This window comes from Arctopsyche grandis, chromosome 11, assembly GCF_051622035.1.
Source record: "Arctopsyche grandis isolate Sample6627 chromosome 11, ASM5162203v2, whole genome shotgun sequence".
Taxonomy (NCBI): domain Eukaryota; kingdom Metazoa; phylum Arthropoda; class Insecta; order Trichoptera; family Hydropsychidae; genus Arctopsyche; species Arctopsyche grandis.
In genome coordinates, this window is record NC_135365.1 from 28,667,238 (window position 1) to 28,686,275 (window position 19,038).

Below are 19,038 nucleotides of genomic sequence, written 5' to 3' on the forward strand. Positions count from 1 at the left end.
GAACTTTTTTCGTCGATAAATAATATATGGGGTGGTGCATTACTTCAATTATTTCTATAATATCGTTCAATATTCAGCTTAAACTGCCCAAATCAATACTCTACACTATAATAAAATAAAATTTTCAAAAAATAGTCATTTACATTATTTTATTTAAAAAAAAAATACACTCGCCTTTACAATTTGCTCCAAACCGACGAGTGTGCTTAAACATATACAATACCATCATTCAATATACATCAGAATTTTTATACAATGCGTATTCATACAAACATCCATAGTGACATATGTATGTGCATATATATGGAAAGTTTTGCAGCATTTTATAATCGAATTGGTGAATCTCAAGACGCTGAATAACTTAACTGAAAGGAGATGCCAATTTTTACAGGAACTGTTTCAATGAAAATCTAATAAGAAACGATCGACCTGGAGTCACAAACCAAGGTCTGACCAGCAGCGGGACTCTCGTGGGATTCGAATCCGTGACCACGCTGCTCGAAAGCATACTATACTAACCACTAGTCGACGACCTAGCAAAAGCAACCCTATTCAAATTCACATACATCTGTGCTATCGTTGTGTCTGGACGTGTTAAATCGTTCGCATTCTACCATGGAGGATATTGTTACTATAAGCCAGAGAATACTCGCGGACCTTTCAAAAAAAGGATCTGGTGCCAATGTCCTTACCAAGGACAGGGTGCGATACATCAGCGACGAAATTAAAAATATAGTATCCATCGCACGCGTCGCTTTTAATAACCTGGCCTCGCTAAAAATCGCTGTGGAGTCCCTCCAGACTATCCACACTGATGTCGGTGAAATAAAGAGGATGATGTGTCGTCCCTTTCCAGCAGCTCTGGCTCCAGCTGTTTTTGTTGAACCTACAACTCTGCAATCGGGCGAGGTAACATTACGAGAACTCTCCACACTGTCAACTGAATGTAACAATACTACAGTACATAAACAAACACCTGTCAGATGCCCGTATGACGTTATAGCGGCATCCTCTACCGTTTCACCTCCGCCTTATTCAGCTTCAACTTCACTCGCGTCTGCTTTAGCTTCAGCATCTACTCCTGGGTGTGCTACTGTTTCTGCTTCTACTGTTTCTGTTTCTGCTTCTCCTCCTTCTCCTATAAAACCTGCGAAATCTTACAGTCAGGTCGCAGCGCTATCTTCTACTGCTTCACCTCTGCCATCTTCATCTTCAGCTACACTTACATCAGCTTCTGCTTCAACATCTGATTATGTTCCTGTCTCTTGTGCTCCTGCTTCTGCTTCTACTGTAGATCCTTCAAATTCGTTCAGTCAGGTCGCTGGGACTTCTTCCGGGAGACTGCCATACACTCGTGGATCTGGAGCACCTGATAAAACTTTACAGGTGGCCACTATTCCGAAATTGAAGAATGTACACGTTTTTAATTTGGCAAATAACTGCACTTGTGATACTGTGAAACAGTTCATATTAAATAAAATTAAAAATAAAAGAATCAACGTTTCTCAGGTTGCTAAAACTGACATGTGCTCGTCATTTAAAATTAGTGTAGATACTGAAACTTTTAATATAATTATCAATCCTGAATTTTGGCCTATGGGTACTGGCATAAGAGAATGGTTATTTCTCAAAAAAATCTCTTCGAAACCGATTGCCCAAACCCGTGACCCGTAACATTAAACTTTATTATCAAAATGTGCGGGGTTTAAATACAAAACTCAAGGAATTCTACAACAACGCCGCTTCTAGATCTATTGACGTCCTTGCTATTACTGAAACATGGCTAAACTCATCTGTACATGATGCCGAAGTACTTGACAGCAGTTTCAATATATATCGCCATGATAGATCTGCCAGAGGTGGTGGTGTTCTTCTAGCAGTTAAAAATACAAATATTATTTCGGTTGAAAGACTTAGTCATCTTGAGGACATTCATGAATGTGTATGGCTAAAACTAAGATTTGTTAACATTCCTTTTTTTATATACATATGTACTATTTATTTTCCACCAAGATCTCCACCAAATATTTATAAGCGATTTTTTGATTTAATTATATCTAATTATTCACATTTTAGTAATGGTCGCATTTTTATATCTGGAGATTTTAATCTGAATTCTTCTAACTGTTTTCCTGATGACCTTAATTTTTTTATATCTTTATTCAACTTAAAACAAATTAATACTATTCGAAACTATTTTAATAATTCCATGTTGGATTTTCTATTAACAAATTTAGATTGTCAGAATATTATTATTTCAAATTCAGTTGATTCCTTGGTTCCTGAAGACAGCTATCATCCTGCTCTTGATATTCATTTAAAATTAACTATAACTTATTCCTCACTTCGTTTAATAAATAACTGTCTTAATACCTCTGTCCTAAATGGATGGTTATTTACAAATGTTGATTTCAAATATTTAAATGATATTCTTTGTAATTGTCAATGGGAGCGAGTTTATGAGTGCAAATATGTTAATTTGGCCCTCTCTAATTTCTATGACATTATATATTCTATTTTTAATGATTGTTTTCGGTTGAAAGGATTAGTGACGAGTAAAAGGATTTATCCGCCTTGGTTTACTAAAGAAATTATTAATCTCTTAAAAAGTAAATATCAAACACATAAACTCTGGAAGAAATCGAGCAATCCTCTTATCTTAAATAATTTCCGTATTTTACGTACGGAAATTAAGAAATTAATTAATAATGCATATAATGTTTATGTAGCTGATTGTGAAAGTTCCATAGTTAAAAACCCTAAGAAATTCTGGAACTTCATCAATTCTAAACGTGTAAATCGTGTAAAGTCGACCATTATGTACAATGATTCTGGATTGTTAGAGGGTGATCAAAACATTGCTAATGGATTTGCCGACTTTTTTAAATCAGTTTTCAATAATCCTACTGATTCCATGGAACCTACCAATGACTCGGAATTTACTTTCCCCACTTTAGCGATTAATCATCTTGACTCTTCCGATCTGAAATATGGCTTTCTAAAGTTAAAAAATATTTATTCTTCCGGTCCTGACTCCATCCCTAATTACATCCTAAAAGGATGTGAGGTTAGTCTCTTAGAACCTTTAAAATTCATTTTTAATTTAATTCTAAGGAACTCTTCATTCCCCAATTTATGGAAATGCTCTAAAGTAACTCCTATTCATAAGAAGGACGATAAATCTTGTGTAAGGAACTACAGACCAATAACTATCTTGTCAGCGCCAGCCAAAATGTTTGAGGTAATATTACACAGATACATTTTTAATCACTTTCAAAGTATGCTCATTGATCAGCAGCATGGCTTTCGTCCGGCCAGATCAGCCATTACCAACTTGTTATGTTTCTCTAATGACATAACCAGCACTTTGGATTGTAATAATCAAATGGATGTAATATATACTGATTTTGAGAAGGCGTTTGATAAAGTTGATCATAAAATTTTGGTTAGTAAATTAAGTTTTATTGGATTTACTTATAATCTTGTTGGTCTTTTTATTTCTTATTTACAGGATCGACGTCAATTCGTTAAGTTTGGGAGTTGCTTTTCTTATGAGTATGTTGCCACTTCTGGGATTCCCCAAGGATCAAATCTTGGCCCTTTATTATTCCTAATATTTATCAACGATATTCAATCTTCTATTCACCATTCTAAATTTTTATTATATGCGGATGACTTAAAAATCTATAAGAGAATAATTGATTTACCTGACGCTCTTTATTTGCAAGAGGATTTGAATTCTATTTATGAATGGGCTAATGTTAATAAACTTCCCTTCAATATCCTAAAGTGTCGGGTCATTTCTTACTCTCGTTCTCGTTCTCCTATTAAATATCCGTATAAATTTCATGATTCTCTTCTTCAGAGAGAATTATTTATATCTGATCTGGGAATAGTCTTCGAAAATAGTTGGAGTTTCAACATTCACATTGAGAATATCTGTGATAGGGCAACAAAAATCCTTGGATTCGTAATCCGTAATTCGTCCGAACTAGGGCTCACTGCCATTCGTCTCTTATATTGTACATTAGTTCGCAGTGTGCTCGAGTTTGGCTCCATTATATGGTCTCCCTATCAACTTCGTTACTCTCTAATGTTGGAACGAGTCCAAAGGAAATTCCTTAGATTTTTATATCTGAAGACATTTGGATTTTATCCATATCTGTTCCCTAGTGCCTTTGTCTTGGGATCTTTGGGTTTCAACTCCCTGGCAAAGAGAAGAGATTTATTTCTTGGGAAACATTTCGTAAAATTACTTAGAGGAGAGATTCACAATCCCACTATCCTGGAGAAACTAAAATTCTGGGCCCCGGAAAATCGTAGAGTTTTAAGAAAACATGATATATTTTTACCAATTAGGGCTAAATCAAACGTGCTCATGAACTCCCCCCTCTCGAGAGCTGTTCGACTCCTTAACTTACTGGCACATTACTTGGACCTATTCGATGCCAGTTATGTTGAGTTGGTGGAACACATCCTAAATAGCACGATATAAATTTTTCAATCTTATTTCTTTGTTTTTATTTTGTGTACATATTTTTTACTTGATTTTTATTATTTTTTATGATGTTTTTTTTTTATTTATGATTTTTATTATTTTCTTATGTTTTTTTTTATTTATGATTTTTATTATTTTTTTTATGATGTTTTTTTTGTAATTTTTATGATTTTTATTATTTGTATTAAAATCACATTGACGCTTTGGGGCAACCTGTCAAGTCTCTGTGGTATTGATTTTTTAAAATAAATAAATAAATAAATAAATTCAAGACACGCCACACAATGTAACATCTCCTATTTTAGCAATCATACATATAATTGTACTAACCTAAGCAGCTAACCTTAATACTTTACGGATTGCGGTTTTTGGCTCAACGGCAAATCAGCGACACGCGTTTAAATTTAATTGAATTCTTCTCACACAATTCTAACAATCCGTCCCATTAAGATAAACACAACTCACGACCAATTATACCCCTTTTGTTGAATTATTGTGTCCCAAAACTACATAATTGTCTGGGATACGCACATAATGTGTATATTCGTACGAGCGCGGTATCTTTTGTTCTTTAATTATTTATTGTTGTTAACATGGTTTCGCGGTCGGGCGCACACACAAAGGCGAATTTGCATATCTTTTCGCGCCATTGTTGTTATTTTATTTGCTCAAACCCGATTGTTTAGGGGTTAAAGTTTGCGGTCGACCGAAACACCACTGCCATCGTTTGTTTCGAAGGATGTGTGCAATGACTCGTTCGTATGACATAAATTATGCAACAATGGCCGATTTGTTTCACCCAACTGACTGAATGACCGGATGGGTATCCTTTTTTCACTCTTTGATGCAACCGATTCCGTTATCGATGCTATCTATGATTTTTGTCTTCGTGTACATTACATCTAATCAGAATCCACGTGCGGAAATCTCAATTTCCTTGGCTCGTTTGTGCAACATGCAAGTCTCGTTTCTTCAAGGTTCTTGCAGGGTTGATCGAAATTTTTTGGATATTGTTTATTGAATTTGGGTCAAGTTAAAATACTGCTTAATATTCCAAAATTTGAAGGCCTATCTACATACATATGCATGTAGTACTTATTTATTCTGAGTTGTAAGGTGTAACGCATCGTAAGAGCGGATGCCGACGCTTACATGTATAAATAGACTTTTTATTCTGTGTATTTTACACTACATATGTGAAACTTACTTATGCAAATTCTATTATACATATAAACCATGTAAGGAACAGTTAGACTTTTATTCTAGAAGAGTGGGGCTGCAACTTTTCGTAACAGCACATAAATACAATTTACTCTAGTATGCGTAATTAAGTTTTCACTACAAAAATGCATGTAGATGTTTCAAAAATATGAAGAAGATGCAAAATTTTGTTTTATGATTATAATCATATAAATAGTTGCATTATACCAAATTAAAATATGTATTAATATATGGTTTAATGGATATACGCTCAGAAAAAGGATGAAATAAAAATCCAGCAGCATAGCTTGGTTGCATTCATTCTAACCACTGGAGAGGTTGTCGGGTTCAATTCCATGGGTTGACCTCGATTGAAAATAATTTATTCCGAGTATTATCGGTAGTGCTGCTGGTCCGATTTTGATATTTTTGACTCCAAGTCGGTCGTTTCCTATTAAAGTTTGCTAATTTATCGGATTTCATTGTTCCTCATCGAATTTCATAACAGTTCCTCATCGAATTTGCATAAACCATCCTACTCACTATATCACCACCATGATTACAAAAATGTATAAGTAATCTTATGCAAACACTTTTCGTTACCAATTGGTCCAAAAAATGGGCCAGTTTTTTTTATTTATATCGTCAATAACCACCGAGAGGTTTTCGGGTTCCAGCCCTGGGTTTATCTTGATTAAAGAGTTTTTTTTTTTATATTTCTGCAGTGCTGCTGGTCATACTTGAATATTTTTGACATACGAGTCAATCGATTCCAATCAAAGTTTGCTAATTTTTCGGAATTCATTGTCGAAACGGTTCCCCATCACTAGTGAGCGGATCGGAAGCGTGCCGTTCATTGTTAATTACTTGCGGCGCTTTGTTAAAGGTTCGCCGAACCTTTTTTTTTGCACTCTAGTTTTGTGAATAGACCCAAAACGTCATGATGCCTGGAAAAAGCACGCTCCATATCCACCCTTTACTCATGACTAATGCCCGGACCCAGAAGGTGCCGCGTATTGTTCAAACGTTTTAAATGCATTGTTAAAGGTTTGCCGAACCTTTTTTACAAAGGATTTACAACAATGGAACAATTAGCGGCCCCTTGGCTATCCTACCTCTACTCATGACTAGAGGTAGGATAGTCACAGTGCTATCCATTGTTCGGCAAACCTTTAACAATGCATTTACAACCTTTGAACAATACACGGCCCCCTCAGGCTCCGGTGAATACTCATGACATTGGCAAAAACCATCCTACTCAATATGTCACCAATACATATTTGAATATTACTTCAAAATTGATAATCTATAGATTTATTAATTATTAACATAGATGTCGCTCAGGGGTAATCCGATAACGGCATCTTGGAAAATATAAAATTGGCTCCATCGGCTATACCGCCTTTCTCAAAGTATAAATAAATATAAATTTATATGATTTAAAAAAATACTCATTCAAATCAATTATTGATTATCTGTATATAATATCATCGACCGTACTTACCTTGCTCACTTTATTCATTTGCTTACTGATATTGTCATTCGTAAACTTGGCTCCTACTTATGTAAGTACATATTTACCACTGATAAATTTCACATTTCATATATGAAAATCTAAATTCTAGATTCTTTTAAATCCCTCACACGAAGAATTTCCTATAAAAGTTTCCGGAACGAAATTCGAGCTTCCATTTGTGCGATATCATATCACATTTCCACTACTTCAGCTTTGGTGGAATTTAGTATACACATTCAATGCATATGTACATATGCTGAGTAGTGCTCAACTCATAATGGATTAACAGTTGCATTGTAAATTAAAATTTGGGCATCACCTTCAACCGGAAGCGGTCGTTAAGGACGAAATGTCCTCCTTCCCGACGTAAAAACGGAAGTGTCCCACGAAAGAGGTGCGTGTGGTCACACTCCGTTACGTCACGAGCCTTTCGATTGCGAATGGTCATTTATTTAATGGTTACACACAATGTATATGCATTTATATGGCCTAGCGAGTGCGCCAGATTGCATCTCGCGACTGGCGAGCAAGAAAGTGCTCAAAATACGACGTAAGATACGCAAGTAGTAAAGTTGTCGGTGCGTAATAATTGACGTTAGACCTCCCGTGGGTGGTTTGGTTGGATTGCGTTACGCAAAACATTGACGCTAATATCCTGTCTTTGCAAATTTACTAGGCTTACTCTTACTTAACGTTTTCTGACTCGAAGTGACGGCGTGGACTAGTGGTTAGCATGTATTGCTATGGTCAGCGTGGTTACGAGTTCGAGCCACACTGGTTGCTGCTGGCCAGACCTTAGTTTGTAACCAGGTTGGTCGTTTCTTATCAGGGTTTGCCAATTTTTCTGATTTGAAATTGAAACGACTCCTGCAAAATTGACTTTCCCTCCCCATTTCTATCGAAATCTTGAGTTATTGCGTTATATCTCAGATTTCGCCAGGTTTCTCTCCATAGATGTCTCTGTGGATGTTTTTGATTTTGATTTTTAAATGCTTTTTATTTTCATAAATATATTTTTTTTATACCAGGAAGGCCTTACAGGTAAACCCCAATGCGCCTTCCTGGCCAATTACAAACAATACAACATTTTTATTATACAAGTCTGAAAAACTCGCAAATTAACGAGACATCTATGAATTGTACATTAATCAGACTCAAATAGTGGTGACATAGTTAATAATAGGTAGGAAGGTTTTTAGCCAATTTTTAATCGGGAACAGTTTCATCAATGAAATCAGAGAAAATTGGCAAACTCTGATAGGAAACGATCGACCTGGAGCCACAAATATCTAGGTCTGACCAGCAGCACTACAAATATACTCAGAGAATTTCTTTTCAATCGAGGTCAGCTCATGGGATCGAACCCGGCGGCTCTCGGTGTTAAGCAGAAGCTTAACGACCGAGCAATGCTACTGGCTAATAATATCTATTAAATAGCTACTGATCTACTGATCATTTTCTAATTTACAATTCTAATTTAATTTTGTTAGTAATCATAGTATAATATTATATTATTCTAATGTTAATGTACAGCATAATAGGAAAAAGGGCACAAAAACCTATTTACAATTCTTATAAATGCTCATAATACATCTAATACATAATATTAATTAAAGACTCTCTAAATTCGATGACTTAAAGCAGATTGTGTTTAGGTAATCTGTGTTTATCTGTGGATGTTTATTGTATATAAATTCGTATTGTTACATGTTATTGATCGTATTATATACGATGTTTGCAATTTTTGACCATAGATGTCATGTATGGTTTCGATTTATGTAATTATTATGTATTAAATATATATAATTTTTTGAGTCTTAATCTGATTAGCACACTCGTTGCTTTGGAGTAATCTGTTAGGCCAGTGTGCATGATTAATTGATATTATAAATAAAAATAAAAAAAGACTAATTTCCTTGAAACTTTCATATTAAAAGAAACTTAGGGCAAAATCACACAGCGGCGAATTTGGCACGTGGTTTCTTTTAGATAGTTTTAAACATATAGAAAAAATGTGACGTTCATGGCACGCATGCATGGCACACGATGGAATGCGTCGTATGAAAACGACACTTTCGACCTATGTCGTTCAAATTGTATGGTAGTATTTATCCTTGCTTGGCAGTGATCTATACCAAAACGATCCTTTGGACCATTTTCGTTAAAATTGTATCCTTGCTTGACAGTGATCGATAACGAATATGGGATACACCGTTATAAAATAAAATTATGCTTTCGAGCAGAGTGGTCACGGGTTCGCCTCCCACTAGAGTCGCGCTGCTGGCCAGACCTTAGTTTAAAACGTCCTTCTAATAGTCAAAAACACAATTAAGATTAAAGAGCTTAAATACCATGCTTTTTTCAAGTAAATCGTAATTCGGTTGAAAATTGAGCTCATATTTTAGTTTCAACTTCGGTTAATTGCTTAGCCACAGAAACAAGGTAACTGAAAAGGACTAGGATACGCTTCGGGTGAGTTGAAATCAACTATGATATTTCTGGCGAATAAGTAGAACTCAAATTGACATTGACTTGAGAGAAATGATCTCAAATTAATGGTGCTTATCGAAGATAACGGAATATAATCTCGAGTCTGTTTTCCAAGGTAGCACGTTAAGTATAATAATTAGTATTGCTCGATATGTCGCTTTAGAAAAGATAATGAATTGCCTTATCAGTACAAGAAGACTGCGATTTAAGACTACTGCTATTCTCTTCCGAACATAATTTTCCATGGTTTCTACAATGTCCTGTACCTACCTGCTTCCGAAAAGGTAGTCGCACGTGCAATTAATGCACCGTGCACCTTATACGGCACCGCCTTATCATAATAGAGAGTGCACTTCTGCATTATTTACCCGACCGTTTGAGCAAGCCGAGGAACAAAGATACAATCACCGTCCGAAAATGCTAAGGACTTATATCCGTCACGTAATTGGATCCAAGTAAATCTTCTGGGTCATCTAGCACTTTTTAATCAATTAAACCCATATATTAAACACACTAAAGCAGTCTCCCCATATATGTATGTATGTATACTCCTACTTTAATACTAGGCTTAAAGCAAACGCACTATTTATGTCATGGAAGAATAACTAAAAAAAATCGAATGCAATCCCGATTCAGCTTGATAATTCTTTCCATCTTCAATTTATTTAACCTTAAAAGTCTAAAGACTAAACTCTTCTTCAGTTTTTCCTGTTGGATCATCATTAGAGTTTTTAATCTTATTTTACAGACTTTATAGCTTCGAAATTCTCCAACATGAAGCTGAAGGAGTTTAATCATTAACGAACTCGTTAAAATTACATCATAATCTTGTGTCATATCGACGCGATGACAGCTAGCTATCGAAACGCGACTTTATATATAATATATAATTTACAAATTTAATCATAAATATACTGTTTTATTTTATTTTATTTTTACATACATATGTATATACAAATATACCAGGAAGGCTTAACAGGTAAACCCCAAATGCGCCTTCCTGGTCCACATAATTATTACATAGATACGTGTAAATCTAAACAATATCTGACATCTATGGTCAGATTTTACAAACATCGTATAAATAACGATGAATAACTTTCATGTAACAATACGAATTTTATATTCGATAAACAACCACAGAGACTTCTATGGTGAGCAATATGGCGAAACCTAAGATATAACAATAACTAAAGGTTCGCAACAGAAAATTGGGAAGGAAACGCCAATTTTACAGGAATTGTTTCAATTAAAATCAGAAAAATTGGCAAATTCTGATAAGAAACGATCGACCTTGACAAACCAAGGTCTGGCCAATAGCGAGACTTAGCGGGAATCGAACTCGTAACATCAAGTACGAGATCATTCACCACTAGACCACGCTACTGGTTTGTTACTGCACTACACGCTACTGTTGAATATACATAGAGTGTTGATTGATGTGTATTTACTGAATTGTTTAAAAATGCTGTAATTTACAAATTTGACCATAGATGTCTCTGTGGACGTTAATTGATATATGTTTAATTTTTGTAATTCTAATAACACTTGTAACAGCGCGTAAGCGCACACGCAGCGTACGACTCACTTATCTTCCTTGCGCAATGTCCACTAACAGCCACGCATCTTAATCACACGTCTATTTAGACAAATCTATATCGCGTTTCGAGTCTATTTCGACAGTGCGAATTGCACGTCTATATCCGAGCACCCAACATTCACTCGTAGTGAATCAAAGCATTAAATATAAACGAATCGTTGCTCGTGCATCACACACACTCATTCCCTCCCCCTATTTCGCTTTGACAAACACAACACTGACGTGTCGTTAGCTCCTTTTGTCCTCGGAGGAAATACTATCTCGAACTTGTGGACCACTTCTCGTTTTGTCCGACTAACTGGCCTGGCTTGACTCACGCGTGTAATTATTCCTCAGACAGTTCCAAATATGCGGATGGAGGAAACACACCGAAAATAAAATCCACTACAAATACAGTGGTGTAGTCGGGCCAGGTCGCCGTCCTGGTACTGCTTTTTGAGCCAGGTCACCGCCCTGCCACTTTGATTGATATGAAAAAAATTAAAAATATATTTTGACTAATATTAATAACACTTGAGACGAGAAGAATAAGAGGCGACTTAATTGAAGTCTTTAAAATAATAAATAATCATCATAAACTCACTAAGTTCAATGAAAACACTTAGAGGTCACACTCTCAGACTCCAAAAATAATTAGTAAAAATCGAATAAATTGATTCCTTCTTTTCAAACAGAGTGGTTAAAGTTTGGAATAGTCACCCCAAAAATGTAGTAAATACTGAAAAACTTAATATTTAAAAAAAAAACTAGAAGTCTTTCTAAAACTTGAAGATTTTTGTAATACTTCTCTTCCTATATTTTTGTTTTAGTTATTATGTTACCGTCCCAGATATTTTTATTTTCTGTTTTATTTTTATTATCTTTTGGTATTTTCTCTTATCTCGTTTTTTTTTCATGTTTACGTTTTTCTTTTATCTTACAATTGTTATGAATATTTTTGTTTTTATTTTATTATTTATATCAAGTTAAACTCCATGTGTCTATCGGCTTTGCTGGCTTCTCCATGTATTAAATAATATTTAATTTTTGTATACCACACATTGTGAGCAGACTCTCGTTCTAACATTTGGTGACCACAACCGAAAAATAATCTGAGTATATTCAAAACTTAAAAGACGTTTTGATGAAATTTATAGGCTTTTTTTTTTGATAAACTTGAGAATAGATAAAATAAGGGAACTCAACTTAAATAAATGATCATCTCTAAATTCACATGCTAATATTTCATAGTTTTTTGACATACATATATGGTTTTGGCATTGATAAAAGCAAATGTTGCTGTTGACACACAAACACGGGTTTGAAAAATCAAAGATGTTGAAGAGGAAGAATGGAGTTTTTATAAAAAATAAAAAACATCTTAATTTCTTAACCATTTGATTTTTTTTATAAATATTTGAATTACTAATATTTTTTAAGTAATGAAAAACGATGGGGGGGGGGTCGTAAAAATTAAACACCGCTCCGTTTTCTTTTTTATTTGGCACTACACCACTGCGTACATATGTATATAAGTACCAAAACGAGCTCTATGTATGTATGTAGCATTAGAAAATTATAGGCAATTATACATTTTGTGTGGCATGTGGCGATGATATTTATTGCCCTATTAGCTCGCCATTGAAGGCGTCATTATTATTGCGGTCTTGAATTATAGCTCTTGTGTATTTTTGCACTGTCTGTGTAAGCAAAAAGATAAATGTTGCTTTTGCACTCACTTAAAAGGTCGAAAATTGCCTCTAATTAATCGCAATTACTTCTTGGAATGGCGCTCTCTGATTTCATATCGTATATTATGTATATGCGCAATTTGGGCTAAAATTCAAACACATACACAAATATTACTCAAATCAAATTTCCCGTTACTTTACCAAATTTTCCGGCTCTAAATTTAAAACTATAGACGTGTTATAATATACCGGACAAACAAACAAACGTTTATACATGCATGAATCTTCAATCAACTTTATCAATATTAACCCTTTGAATGTGCACCCTAGATCACTACCGCCGAGGATTTCGAGTTTTGTAAAGGTGTGTTTAGACTCTCCAATATACCTTGCAACAATATAAAATAAATAAAAGTCTATTAATGAATGTATTATTCCAAAACTAGTTCCATCTTCTTCATTGTTGTTAAAATGTAATGCTCACAATCTAAATGCCAAGCCACCGTCCAAAATACTCGGCAGTTAGGGATTTACACCGGGAAATTCTGCTATGGTACAAATTCCGAAATTTCGGCGTAAACCAGTCTTTATAAACATCGACACGGATTAAACGACCCATGTTCAATGCATTTTTTTTTTCAATGCTACCTGGAAAGGCTTAGCGGTTAGTATTCTTGTTTACTTTGTACATGCAAAATTAACAACGCCTATCGGTGTTTTTCAGCCCATGGACTTTAATCAAAGTTTATTCGAATGTGAAAGTGGAAGATTCTCATGTTGAAGGTAACTTCTTTTGAAAAAATGTAGTGTTTCGCTTTATAGGCCATTTCTAGCTCGTGATGAACCGGTCCGTGTCTATTTATCTTTGTTTGACACACCGCACGTTTTTCTTGCATAATGAAACATGCATGTAATAATATGCACATCGCAAGACTGCATACTACAACAACAACAACAACACTTTTTTCCTCTTCCAACGTAAGTGGATATCCACTGAAAGATTTATCGACTTGAACCGGTCGAAGATGTTCATCCGGGGTCGGAACATTAATAATCCTCCGAAACCGACTACATAACTTACATTTTGAGGATTTGGCAATTTGGGCTACGAACCACTCACTCGGTGATGTAATGCAATTTCGTACGAATGGTCTGCTCTTGGATCTTTTAAATAAAAATAATAATAAACTGTACTTAAAACTGCATACACGTCTGACCAGCACTGCAGAAATACTCGGAATCAATTCTTTTCAATCGAGGTCAACCGGGGGCTTGAACCCGGGAACCTCTCGGTGGTCAGCACTAGGGATCCCAAATATTCATCGACTTCAACTATTCGAATATCGAATAGTAAATCAAGAGCTATTCGAATATTCGAAAATTAAATAAAAGGTATACATATGTACCAAGCATAAATTTGAATTAATCGTCTTATCATAGTTGCCATTGAATTCCACCTCGTTTTTACAGCCAATAATAATTTACCAATTTTTTATTTTCTTTATTCATTATGATTTCTTGTAAAAATGTATATTTCGCCGGTGACTTCTTAAATATTCGTATTATTTTTCTGATGTTTTATAAAATTTCGTATAGATTATTATCGATTGGAAAGTGATTTTCTTCAAACATTTCCGTATTTAATGAATATAAATCTGTTTCTTCACATGTAGACATTTCATCTTTTTCATTATCTTCATTTTTATCACAAATATCCCCATTATATATTTCGTTTTCTTCATAATCGGCGTCTTCTTCGTCATCACTCTTTTCATGTTGATTTTGTGTATTTAGTTTATAAAAAATATATACACGAATAATATTCGAATAGTTGATGAATAATTCGAATATTCGAATATTCGATTGGGATCCCTAGTCAGCACTTACCGATGTAACCACCGAGCTACGTTGCTGGCTTTTTTGATAATGTATCCGAAATTGGCGAACCAGTCGGAATAAATAGTTATTATTTTCGGTTGCACATTTGCATGTGTATGCACCAAGTGCATCCAATTACTATAATGCGATCTGACGTGCGATTACGTAGCTCTCGTGCGATTTATGCGATACAATTTGCATACTCGATCACTCCTCCCATCGTCGTCTGCGTATAGTAGTACATATGTCATTATGCCTATTTAAAATAAAAATAAAATTAAACACACAAGGAGGCAGTCTAGGGGCTAGTTTATATAACGCTATTTGTATGGAGATAGTATTTTAGGTTTTTATTGCGGCCGGGGCTATAAAGTCGGGCTGTTTTACAACGCGATACATTCTCCGGATATCTGTTTGTTTTGAGTGGCTTTTAGATATAATAGATCCGAACTCGCTATCCATATCGGCCGCTCCTAAATTGGATATGGAATTACAGTGTTATCGAATCGTTTTCCAGGAAATGCTCGACGGATGTGAAAATATAAACTTTTTAACCTTATTTATAACCCCCCATCTTGTCGATGACACTCTTTAAGGAACTGTATCGTTAAATTTTATATATAAGACTCAATTTATTTCACAGCGTACGTATGTATGTACATACATATGTATAACCAGTGGCGTGGACTAGTGTTTAGAATATTATGCTTTCGAGTAGAGTGGTCACGGGTTCGAGTCCCACTAGAGTCCCGCTGCTGGCCACACCTTGGTTTGTGTCTCCAGAGCGATCGTTTCTCATCAAAATTTGCCAATTTTTCTGATTTTCATTGAAACGCTTCCTGTAAAATAGGCATCCTATCTTGGTAATCTCAAGTTATTCAGCGTCTTGAGGTTCGTCAATTTGATTATAAAATTCTGCAATAGTGTCTCCATATACATATGTCTCTGTGGATGTTTGTATGGGTAATTGGATTATTAGTCACATTGTGATCCCAAAAGACGATTTTCGGCATGAAAATCGCTAATACGGAATATTTGGCAGAAGAGTTCTCGTTAGTATGATGGACTTTTCGGAATTTTCTTTTTGGACGAGTGCACTTAAACAGATACAATACAATCAATATACATACATAAGCATTTTTTTATACAATGCGAATTCATACAAACGGTTCGGTAATTATTGGTCACAAAGTGCTCGACCAAAAGTCACTAAAATCTCTATAAAGAAACATCTGGCAGCCGAAAAGGCCATCATACTAACGATACTATCATACTAACGTGAACTCAAGTGCCAAATATTCCGTATTCGCGATTTTCATGGCAAAAATTGTTTTTTGGGCGATCGCAATGTGACCAATAATCCAATTACTAATTGATCTAATTAATATGTATTACTTGTCTAGCTGTAATTTGTTCCAATCAAGCTTCACGAATTGGTTAGGCTGCCCCGATTAATTGTTTTATAATTCAATTAATGCTTAGTTTAATGAGAATGAATTGAAATCAAGTATGATTGAGGTGCGGTATGTGACAGAATAATTGCTCTGAATAAATTAATATGGCATTTAAAGTCAAATGATGAGCTGAGAACGGACCAAAATATATCTGCCATATATTGGCGATCCTATCTGGGTTGGACAAAGAAGCTATCCCTATTTGAAAGATGCCTTGTAAAGAACTTGCCTACTATCCCTACCCAAAGGAGAAAGCAAATTTTGAGCCGAAGTACTTGGAGAATGTCTGTTTATTTATAGAATAGCTGCGAATGGACGTGAATAGTAAAACTTGCAATTTTGTATTGTAAAAAGCAGGTCACGCATGCATTAAGTCGCTTATGCACCACAATCTACTGTACACGCTGTTCGGAATGTTGTCGCATTTGCGCAATGGCGCCTCGTTATGTAAAAATTCCCATTAATCCGACATTATTCATCACCTTGTCACTACTTTTTATCGCCAGGTCCTGAAAGTGGCGCGTCTGCGGTTTCGGTTGCGGTTGGTCACCCTATCGCCAGCTATGTTTCATCGATCGTTCCGATAATGCGATAAGAACGCATGTGCGTCTTGCTTTGTCCATCTGACCCAGTTCCGGGATCTTTTATACATATAACCTGAAAAGTTTGTCTCGCTCGTAGACTTGTACTGCCTAACTAATAGGTAATAGGTAGTGGGTCTTTCAATATCTCAAAATATAGTATGCATGTTTGTTCACAACACAAGCACTTAATTATATTTGGTTATGATATACAGATATACATTTCATAAGTACGTGCGGATATACTACAAGAATATATGTACATATGTATAATACATATATAATATAATTAAAATTAATATTCAAGGATGGCACTTGCAAACATAATTTTGAATTTTATATGCAGGAGATTTAAAAGTGACGACTAAATGCGGAAAAGTCAAATTATAATTATATGTATATGTATGATTAAACTGTCGTATGACGGTTTAATCATCCGATTATTAAATGATGGGTCAGACATTTGGTCTTTTCAATTCATATAATTCTTTCAGTTTCAAAAAGTTTTGAAATTTATAAAAATACAAATATTCAACTTGTTTAGCCTGTAATACAACGGTTGATGTGCGAAGCTTTAGGGCGAAAGTACACTGAGGTGCACGCGGCACATGTTTTTTTGATACTGTTGCACATTCTTAAAAAACACTAGCACCCATTATCTTTCCCAGTCCCAAAATCACCCCCCTGGAGTGTTTTTTGGTTATATTTTATCCCTGTATTAACAGTGGAGAAAGTGTAGGAGAAACTTGTCGAAATTACAGATCGTACGAATTTGTAATTAACTGGGAACTCCTTGTGCTGCTGCTGGTCAGACTGATATTTGTGACTCCAAGTCGATCATTTCCTATCAGTCTGCCAATTTATCTAATTTTATTGTTGAAACGGTTCCTCATCAAATTGGCAAAAACCATATTACTTACATACTGTTGCGTAGGGGTGGGTTCAGGGATCAAAATGATAGGCCAAACTCGGCTCACAGCATTTATTCTACGACTCAGGACGTCCACATGGAACAGTCCAGTCCACCGTGTGTCCCTCTTTTTAAAGGCAGGTAGCCGAGTATTCGGACACGCAGTAGTCGGAATAGCCAGGGCATTCCCCATAAATGTTATTTCCTACACACTCGGGAATTCCTACGATACTATTTGTCTCATTATTTCAAATTTATAATCTATAAATATAAATATATGTATGTACAAATTTAATTTTAAATTTAGTGTCGCTTACTGGCAACCCGTAATGACATCATGGTATAATTTAAATTAAATAAATAAATCAAATTCGTTACATTGGGTCAAAATCTAAATAATATATGTAGTTTTAATTTTAATAATTTTCCAATTATAATGAATACATACATAAGTTAACCAATTTTTGGGACGAAATCCTTTATCGTTGCATTTCGTATGTTTGATGCCGGAATAATGTTATTTGCTGTATTTAATGTCGTTATAACATATTGTTTTTGTTTATTTGCAGGTAATAATACATCTCGAGTCCAATAGTCATTATAGTCATCAGCGGTGAGTAGTTATGCAAATTCTGTCAGTTAGAGTTACTGTTTGATTTTTGCCGAGCCAACGTTTGCAACCATGTTGATCACGACAGCATGTAAATTGCGCAACTTTGAAGATAATTAGACATGTGTGTATGTGTGTGGCAGATTGTGGAAGACTAAATTAAATGCGAATCGTGAAATTTGCAAGGTTGTCATTATCATCAACAACGTCGTTCGAACGTCACTTGTGCTGATAATGAGACGATGCACTTGTGCAACGCCTGGTATTCGCGCACGCATGTGAAATGGACATAACCTTACTTCTGATTGCGTGAGAATAAGTATCATGCTGATAATTGTTCGAAATTGAACGAATCGAACCATTATTTTATATGCTATTTGCCTGAAATGTCTATATAGTGAGAAAATAAATAATCGCAGTGCAAAAAAAATATAGATTGCAGACGAAAGAAACACGCCTTTGCTTATACGGCATATTTCCAATAGTTTACTTATCTAATATAAGAATAGCTTATGTTTCGATTGCAAAATGTGTATGTTCATTGATCGATTGAAAAAAATCCAATATCCTTGGCATAATGAAACTGCCAAACGAAATTTCACATCAGCTGTCAACAACAAAAAAAGTGACT

General features: G+C 35.1%; 2 protein-coding genes across 4 annotated transcripts in view; both read left to right on the forward strand.

Annotated features, from left to right (window-relative positions):
* Drak (Death-associated protein kinase related) overlaps positions 1-19,038 on the forward strand; it is a 207,423-nt gene that overhangs the window by 164,106 nt on the left and 24,279 nt on the right. For 2 of the 3 annotated variants that reach the window (XM_077440844.1, XM_077440845.1), the window contains one exon: positions 18,367-18,410. The exons of the other annotated variant lie outside the window; for it this stretch is intronic. The gene's annotated coding sequence lies outside the window, so the exon portion shown is untranslated. The remainder of the gene's footprint in view (positions 1-18,366; positions 18,411-19,038) is intronic. 3 annotated transcript variants of the gene reach the window in all.
* On the forward strand, positions 838-15,447 carry LOC143919225 (uncharacterized). Its single transcript, XM_077441437.1, has 4 exons — positions 838-1,085; positions 1,164-1,526; positions 13,699-13,757; positions 15,287-15,447. Exons 1-4 carry the CDS (start codon positions 838-840, stop codon positions 15,445-15,447), a joined length of 831 nt encoding a protein of 276 aa, XP_077297563.1.

Coding starts and splice junctions, on each gene's coding strand:
- LOC143919225 (XM_077441437.1), top strand. CDS start 838: ATGTGTCGTCCCTTTCCAGCAGCTCTGGCTCCAGCTGTTTTTGTTGAA. Junction 1,527..13,698: donor CAGGTTGCTAAAACTGACAT/GTGCTCGTCATT, acceptor GGTGTTTTTCAG/CCCATGGACTTTAATCAAAG. Junction 13,758..15,286: donor GGAAGATTCTCATGTTGAAG/GTAACTTCTTTT, acceptor AGTGGCTTTTAG/ATATAATAGATCCGAACTCG.